General features: G+C 42.2%; 1 protein-coding gene across 1 annotated transcript; it reads right to left on the bottom strand.

The window, feature by feature from the left end:
• Window positions 1-276: 276 nt before the first annotated feature.
• Window positions 277-1329, bottom strand: LOC130682010 (melanoma-associated antigen B16-like). The gene has a single exon (XM_057496015.1). It carries the CDS (start codon window positions 1327-1329, stop codon window positions 277-279), a length of 1053 nt encoding a protein of 350 aa, XP_057351998.1.
• Window positions 1330-9357: the final 8028 nt, after the last annotated feature.

Here is a 9357-nt window from a genome sequence, read left to right as displayed (position 1 = left end):
TGAGATGGTTGCAATCAGTTTTGCAAAACAGCAGAGGTTTTACCACTTAACCTCATGATAGCCTTCCATGTGAGACTGATACCGCACCTAAAGTTGGAGATTTTGAAGCTAATTGAATCTGTACTAAAAGAAACAACATTTGAATAATAAACACGTGACAAACAAAAGAACACATTTCCAAGTTACACATACACATACATCCTGTGCTCCTTTCAGCCCTACCTCAGGCCTCAATTCTTTGAACTCTAAATGGCCTTTGAACAACAAAGTGAGGAATCAGCCTCGGGGGTCACTAGGGACAGTAGGCATGACTAGACTTGCCACTAGAACCAGCAGGGGCCCCAGAAGGGAGGCAGCCGTGTCTGACATGGTGTCTTGGGCCCTCTTTTCCTCATCTTGCAGAGCATCCTCATACTGAGATCGGAAAGCACTCGGCTCAACCCCATTAACCCTGGCCAGGGACTGCAGGACTTTCATCTTGGTGGTTTCAGCATAGGCTCTCGGGCCCCACAGGAACTCAAATTGGGCAGGATCACTGTTGGCCACCTGCCGGTACTCCAGGTATTTTTCCTTCACGAGATCGTTGGTGATGAGCTTCCGGGGCTCCCCGAAAAAGGGGTTCACTCTCCCGGCATGCATGCCCATCGCATTCAGAATTCGCCAGACTTCCCTTTCGGTAGCACGATTGCCCTTCATGAGGATCACACCCAGGACGACGATCAGGACGCCGGTCTTGGGCACGCGCTCTTGGCCAGACAGCATCCCATCATATGTGAGGCCCATGCTGATGACGACCTCAAAGCGGTAGTTGAGGGGATCCACTACCTTCATATCCAGGCCAAAGACCACCTGCAGGCGCTGGCAGGCATTCGCTAAGATCACAGGGAAGTGTTCATTGCATACTGGGGAGACAACCTTGAAAATATCTTCCATTGTTACAGTCTCCTTGATGTGATACTTGTGCAGCAGGTAACACACCAAAAGAGACACTAACCTATCTATAGGATCTAAGGGCAATTCTGCGGGCTGTGGGGCAGACTGGGCAGTGCTCTCCACCTCCCTGTGGCCACTGGAGCGCACACCCGATCTGCTTGATGAGGTGGCCGTGATGGCAACAGGAGATGACAGGAAACCCTGAGCACCCTCACGAGTGCTGGGAACACCAGCAGCAGAAGCCCCCTTCGAACTGCCAGGCATTAGGGGAGGCGAAGACACACGGGTCTTCACCAGTGCCTCGGACGTCTGTGCAGCTTGCAGGCCCTGGGTCTCGCTGCGGGTCTGAAGGCTTTGACGCCGTGAGCGTTGTGGATTCTTCTGATGCAGAGACATGACGGCTCTTGCGGGTGGCAGCAGGTAGGACTGTGGACAGGAAGGAGGGCAATGAGGAATCACTGCTGAAGAGAGGGAAGGCAGAGGTGAATGGCCTTAGCTGGCAAACGCAACTGTGGCCGGTGGCTCTGCTTAAGCCGCCACCCAACGGACCTCTGACAATACAGCCACAGGGCCCCCCAGGTCTCCTCACCTCCCGGTTGCCATATCCCCCAAGAGCATGGAGGGGAGGCCTGAATGCTTCCGAGTGTGCAGCCAGGCAAACCACGCTGGGAATTCTCCACAATCTCCAGCCAGGCAGGTGGGTTGGGGCTCTGGAGAGCCATCGCAGCCCTGAGGAGCAAGGTCCCGTCAGGCCTCCCTCAGGTTCATTTCCTGGGCAATTCTTAGGGCCTTGTCCACTCTCCCCACACCAACACCTTGTCCACTCTCCCCACACCAACAGGAGGCTGTCCCCCTAAGACCAATGTCACATCTCCTGAAGTCAACTGAGGAGGAAGTGTGAAGGTACCTCCCCCAGAAACACTACCGGGGCTTTCCCAGGACTGACAGCAGGAGCTAGATGCCCCGCCCACCATCTGCACTGGTGTCCGAGGTCACCCCCTCCCCTGCTCCAACCCAGTTCTCACTCAAGCTGCCTTACTTGAAGTCCAGGCAAGTCCTGGGGTCTCTTATCTGGCGGACCTAACACAGCCCAAGCACAGATCAAAGCCTCTGCCTCCTGATTTCTGGACGCGTCACATCTACCTGACAGCCTTGCCCAGAGCCTCTCAGCATGGACAACAGTTCAAGGCTGCATTCCCCGGGATTCCCACTCCACTGGGGCTTCCTTGATCTACGAGTAAGAGCGAGACACTGTGCGCAGCTCACTCTCTCTGGTCCGGTGAGCCTCAACCCAGCACCACACAGGTCCAAGCCGAACACTACCAAGTTAGAAGTGTGCGTTAGGTCAGCCTCCCAGCCCTGACCCGGGGGAGGCGCGGGGCTCTTATCTAGTGGGCCTCACTTTTCTGTGGTGGATGGTCTCCTCAGAAATTATTTCGATCCCCACTTGATGCCTGGCAGCACTGCAGACTCCTCTCTACTGATGCATCCCCACGCCCGGGACCCAGGCGCTCACTGCCTCCATGGTCTGGAAGAGGAAGTCAGGGACATCACATCCGGTCAGCGTCTACAGCATGGACGGAGCTCAGCCAATGACAGCTTCTCAGCAGAGGTCACTGCCAGCCCCAACTGACAGTTCTCGCTTTGACTTGTGCCGGTCAGAGGTCGGAATCCCGGCCCGCCTCCCTCTGGTGATTCCAGGTCATGCGTGTTACGCCAAGCTCCTCATGTCCCTGAGAACCCAGTCAGACTTGCACTTTTTTGCTCAGTAGGTTTGCTCTTTGCAAGACCGCTCCAGAGGCAATGCTCGCTACTTCCATTAGGAGACACGGACTGTCAGTGTTTCTTCCTTTTTGCTAATCGTGGTACTGTGATAATTATGATCGTCCTTCATTAAGGGCTGTAGAATGGTAATTCTCTCATTTCTTTTTGATGCATCACCTGAAAATCTTGTATAGGAGAAACTCTTCCCTTGTCTGCCATTCGTTTATCCCGAGGCATTGTTACAATGTATTTTGGTGTTCTCTTACACTGTTTAAATCTCTACTGCACCTATTTTATATAGTAGTATTTAACTCATACCACTTATTTTTATTCTATTCTTTGCTACTTGTTAATACTTAAATAAATTATTTGCCATAAAGGTCTTTTTGAGAAACTGGCTCTTTTGAACAGTCTCTACTGTTTTCTAACTCTTAAATTTTACTTTCATCTCCATTATATGTTACCTTATTCGTTCTTGTACTTACATTTGTTTCTAGGGTTTGACATGTTGGATATTTCATAAATGTCATATTTTTATAAATATGTTTATGTATATACCCTAAATCCACCTGCTCCATTTCACAGAATTTCTGCTATAGAGCATATTATTCACACCATTAAAATTTGGGCCATATATATATAAATATTACTGAGCGGAGAAAAGTTTCTTGAGAATGGTATATGAAAGTTCTCAAAAATTTCTTGAGAAAGTTTTATTTTGATGAGGTTCCCAGGTCTACTTTTTTTTAACTTTGTCTAGTTTTGGATATTAACTAGAGTGGAGATGTTATCTAGTGAAATTGAATGGTAGTGACAGTTGAGTTTCTTTGTTATTCAAGGACAGAGTCGTAATAAGAACTCAGTTAATATAATCTGCCAACTCGAACAACTAACGATTATTTGGTGGGTCTAAATATGTCAGTCAGAGAAGGCTTTCAGATCAGGAAAGTGGTTGTACAAGCGATACAGAAGCCAATCAGGAATGTCAGGAATACCAGTGCTTAACAATTTATGAAGTCAGTTTCACATCCAGCCTAGAAGGACAAATAGAGGGAACAGAGTTACTGGAGAATAGATTTCTGTGCTGACAGAATCTGATACTATTGTGGGCTAATCTGGTTGGGCTGGAATCAAGAGAAGATGGAGCAATTAAAGCAGAAGCCACTTGAACCAAAGAGGAAGGAGAAAACCAGGGAGAATTCCCATCCTCCTGGGGTCTAATCTCCTCTGGTTTCTTCTGTTGGCTGAACTGAGTTGGTGTCTTCATATTGGAGAGACTAGGAATTGGAGGTCAGACCCTGTATAGAAGAGCACAAGGCAGAGTAAGGTTGAAGAACGGATCAATCTGAGGACAAATAGGTCAAGGACTCCCATAGCACTTCAACAGACCAAGTGAGAAAAATCCTACCTAACTTGATAGAGAAAAGTGTTTCATAAAAGTACGCATCTTTCATTCATGATCAAAAAGTGGATTCATGTTCTAAAAGTAGATTAGAGGACATCACTAATAAACCTTAGAGTAAAAATCAGCTTATGTGGAAACCTTGAATCCTTTTAATATTGAGAAATAGACAAAAATGCTTGCTACCACCATTTTATTGTACTTTCTAATAAAGATATACATAGAAAAGTAATGGGAAACAGAAGTAATGAAAAAGGTAGGAATTGGGAAACAAGGAACAGTGCTAGTATAATTAAACATGAATAAAATGTATATGAGGAAAACCTGAAGAATAACTATTAAATCAATAAAAATGTTATTAAATAAAATTGGGTATAGTGTCAATATACAAAAATGCACTTTTTTCTGTATCGACATACATGCGAAGATGAAATTAAATAAGGCATACCTTGCAAATTACCTTAATGAATACCTGTTTTCTAACAATAAGTATAATAAAAAACATAAGAACTCTGTGGAAAAAATTATACAGCTATTTATTGAAATTCAAGTAACTAAATGGAGAAGTACTGTATGTTTCAGATTGAAGATTTGATAGAATAAACATGTTAATTCTCTCCAAATTTAATGTACAAAGAAACACAATCCATCCTCTTCAATAAAGCCATGATTTTTGTGTGTGAACGTTTATGTACATGTGCATGTGTGTGAATCTTGATGATGTAGTTCAAATTTTAGATTGACTTGCAAATGGCTATGAATAACTAATATAGTCTTGAGAAAGAAAGAGAAGATATGACATTAAGAATTACAAAAACACTACAGTAATACGAGTTTGTGGTATAGATGTATATGTAGACAAATAGACCAAAAGAACTGAATAGCATGTTCCAAAACAGACTATCTATCATCTTCTGATTTATTAACTTGGCTACTGCAGAGAACTGGGGGAAATAACTGGATTTTGATAAGAATTACAGTGGAGGATTTTGATATCCACATTTAAAAAAATGTGACTAAAACCATCCCACACACTTAACACATTCTAATGCCATGGATTGGAACCCTACTTTTAAAATTTTTACTCTGAAAATTTTCATACTTACATAAGGGAAGGGAATATCAATCACATTAACAGATTAAATGATGAAATCATACCTAAATTCTTAAATTGGCTTACCAAAATCAGCACTCATTCATAAAAAAAGATCACACTAGATAAATGGTATCTACACAACCCTACAGTAAATAGTATATTTAATAATTGAATCACTGAGAGCTATTACTTTAAAACTGGGAAGGAGATGAGGATGCCTATCACCATATTTTTCAGTGTTTTAGTGAAGATAATACATAGGAAGTAACAGAAAGAGAAGAAATCAAAGTGATTAGGATTGGAAAATAAAGCTAGCACCATTAAGAGATTATTAGAATGTATGTGAAGAAAATCTACATATTAATGAAAAATTATCAGGTCAATAAAAGTGTTTATAAAGGTTGATGGGTATAGTATTAATATGCAAAAATACTAATTGGTGGCAACAAAAAGTGGGAAAGTGAAATTAAACAAAATATAACTTGTAAATAACATAACAGTACCTGATACATATAAGTAAATAAAACTCTACAAATGTATCAACTCAAGGGAAAAAAATAAACTGATATTATTTAGAGACACTAATGAGGGCCTAGCTAAATAAAGAAATGTATGTATGTAGATAGAAGATTCAATATTATGACCATGTTAATTGCCCCCAATATACAGATACTTGTAATTCTTCTCCTATAAATGAAGTCCCAAAGGTTTGTGTGTGGATATCTGTGTATAGGTGTATGTGTGTTTGAAACTTGAAAACTGGTTATAAAATTTAAATTGACTTGCAAATGGCCAAACAGATCTAATATCCCCTTGAAAAAATATAGCTTATTCCACTAGATATTAAGAATTACAAAAAATCCATAGTAATCAAGAGCTTGTGGCATAAACAGACCAAACTAACCAAATAGAGTTTCCCCAAACAGATCCACTTATATATGATTGCAGAGAAGTGGGCAAAGAGCAGTATTTTTATGAAGAAATGATGTGAAACAGTTGACTCTAGGAGAATTCAGACCAGGGATCTAGTCCCAACTGCGTCACACCCCTAGCCCTGTGAACTCTGCTCCATTACCAAACTTTATAAGCCTCAGGCTCTTCATCTGGTAAATAGGTTGGATAAGCCCTGTCTTCTAGGACAGTTGGAATGTATGTAATACATGTAAAGCACTTATCACAGTGCCTCACATGTATTAGATCATTCATGAATAGTTTATGAATGATTGTCTCAGAGATCATGAAGTATTATAGAACATGCAATAGCAAATCAACCAAACTGTTGCTTTGCAAATAAAACTCCATCAATTTCCCCCATGTGAAAACATACTATTTAAGTGTTAGAGAGTCTCTTTCCATTTTGATGCAACTCAGAAATCCCAAAATTCGTGTAAAGATCCATCTCATCCAGTCCCTCCTAGCTACCTTTCCATCCAAACCACCTTTCTTTGCATTCACCCCTATTTTCATTCATTCTACTACAAGCAGAAATCTAGCCCTCATAGATTTATGAAAGAATATTCAAGATAACCTACGGCAAATGCCCCTTGGAAAGGAGCAGGCTCTGGCTCTCAGCCCACGACAGAGTCCCAGCTGAGTGTCTTCACATCTTACCTGAACAGAGTATCAAACTTATTTCTCAGAAACTCTCTGGACAAGATACACATAAAACAGCTAGTCTGTGTACTGGGTTCACCTGCACTGGGCAAGAGTACAGGCCTCCTAACATTACTGCCACAGGTGGAGATCCTCTCTGCTTTCCCTAAAATACCAAACAGTTATCATCAGTTTTTCATTGCAGTCTTAGTCTCTCAACTCTAAGATAAAACAACTGAGGGTCTGGCCGCTGTTAACCACTCAGACAGTGTCTGGCCAACTTCTGAGGTCAGCTTCTTTAACATTAATGCCAAAGATCAGCCCCATGTACTTAGAGGTTCTCCTGAGGATCTCAGGGAAGTTGTGCTTGTACTTGGGTTGACAATCTTCAGCATGTCTACTTTTGTAATGGGGGTTTCATTTTCTACTTGTGCAACAGGAGTGGCGTTCTTCCTCATTAGAAGGCCTCTGTGTGAGCTCTTAATTGAGAGTGGAGCCTCAGAGGTCTTGCCTTTTCCTGGTCTTGGCTCTTGGCACCTTCATCTGATCTCATGCGCGGCATGCCTGCAAAGCAGTGGTAGTGCTTATGGTGCTCTGAGGTCTCTGGGCAATGTCAGCAACAGGGGAGCTCTGGGGAAGTAGCCCCCAAAATAGGATGGGTGGGGGTGTCTCATCTTGGGCCTTGTGGTGTATTTCACAAGCATTCTTCTTATTCCTCTGACCCCAAGGCATGGTCAGGGATGTTAGGCAGAAGTGCGAGCAGGGCAATAGCTAATGCTGGCCCACTGGAAGAGACAGGATGAGAGGTTATGCTTGTCTGCAACAGGGAGACACCTCCTCACCTATAATAAACACCACCTCTCTGGGTTTCTTTAAGGGCACTGTTCTAGGAACCCACAGGGCTCTTGTTCTCCTGAGTAGTCTGACCCCTAAGAACTCTAGTGTAGTGCATTGAATTGCATGCCCCTAAAAGATATGTGCAAGCTCATTCCCCAGTGCCTGTGATGAAATTGAATCAATAATGAAAATAGTACCCAAGAACAAAATCCCTGAACCAGATGTATTCACCACTGAATTTTTATCAGACATTTAGAGAAGACATAATACCCATTCTCCTTAATGTTTTCCAAGAAATAGAAGAGGAGGGAATAATTCCAAACTCATTCAATGAAGCCAGCACCACTCTAATACCAAAACTAGGCAAAGACACCACAAGAAAAGAAAACTACAAACCAATATCACTGATAAACATAGACACAAAAACACTCAACAAAATAATAGAAAAGCGAATTCAAAAATATATCAAAAGGATCACACAACGTGATCAAGTGGGATTCATCCCAGGGATGCAAGGATAGTACAACATTCGAAAATCCATCAACATCATCCACCACATCAATAAAAAGAAGGACAAAAATCACATGATCATCTCCATAGATGCTGAAAAAGCATTGGACAAAATTCAACACCCATTCATGATAAAATCTCTCAACAAAATGGGTATAGAGGGCAAGTACCTCAATATGATAAAGTCCATATATGACAAACCCGCAGCAAACATCTTACTTAACAGTGAAAATGTGAAAGCTTTTTCTCTAAGATCAGGGACAAGACAAGGATGCCCATTCTCCCCACTTTCATTCAACATAGTACTGGAGGTCCTAGTCACTGCAATCAGACAACACAAAGAGAAAAAAGCCATCCAGATTGCTAAGGAAGAAGTCAAACTTTCACTGTTTGCAAATGGCATGATATTGTACATAAAAAAAACCCCTAAAGAATTCATTCCAAAACTACTAGAACTAATATCTGAATTCAATTAATATACGATAAAGGAGCCACGGATATACAATGGGGAAATGACAGCCTCTTCAGCAACTCGTGCTGGCAAAACTGGACAGCTACATGCAAGAGAATGAAACTGGATTATTGTTAAACCCCATACACAAAAGTAAGACAAGTATCAAATGATTTCACTCATCTGCGGAGTATAACAACAAAGCAAAAACTGAAGGAACTCAACAGCAGCAGACTCACGGAACCCGAGAATGGACTAACAGTTACCAAAGGGAAAGGGACTTGGGAGGATGGGTGGGAAGGGAGGGATAAGGGGGAAAAAGGGGCATTACGATTAGCACACTTAATGTAGCTGGGGGGGACACGGCAAAGGCAGTATATAGAGAAGACAAGTAATGATTCTATAGCAGCTTACTATGCTGATGGACAGTGACTGTAATGGGGTATGTGTGGGGGACTTGATAATAGGGGGAGTCTAGTAACCATAATGTTGTTCAAGTAATTGTACATTAATGATATCAAAATTAAAAAAATATATTAAAAAGAAAAGGACTTTACCTGCACTTGATTATAAATTCACAGAAACAGGGACAGAGCAAGAGGAAGGGGCAAAGCTCCAGGTAGTGGTTTTTAGGAGTAAGTCTCTAGTCTTAATGTCACTGTGTGTTTAAACTTTCTCCACAAGGTAACTAAACCAAAAATTTCATGTTGACAAAACTGGAAGTGGTTATGAACAGCTAAGGAAGAGTTCACTACTAACACTGCTTTGGAT

The sequence above is a fragment of the Manis pentadactyla genome, chromosome X, assembly GCF_030020395.1.
Source record: "Manis pentadactyla isolate mManPen7 chromosome X, mManPen7.hap1, whole genome shotgun sequence".
Lineage (NCBI taxonomy): Eukaryota > Metazoa > Chordata > Mammalia > Pholidota > Manidae > Manis > Manis pentadactyla.
This window is presented reverse-complemented; position numbering and strand designations above follow the sequence as displayed.

Coding starts and splice junctions, on each gene's coding strand:
- LOC130682010 (XM_057496015.1), bottom strand. CDS start 1,329: ATGTCTCTGCATCAGAAGAATCCACAACGCTCACGGCGTCAAAGCCTT.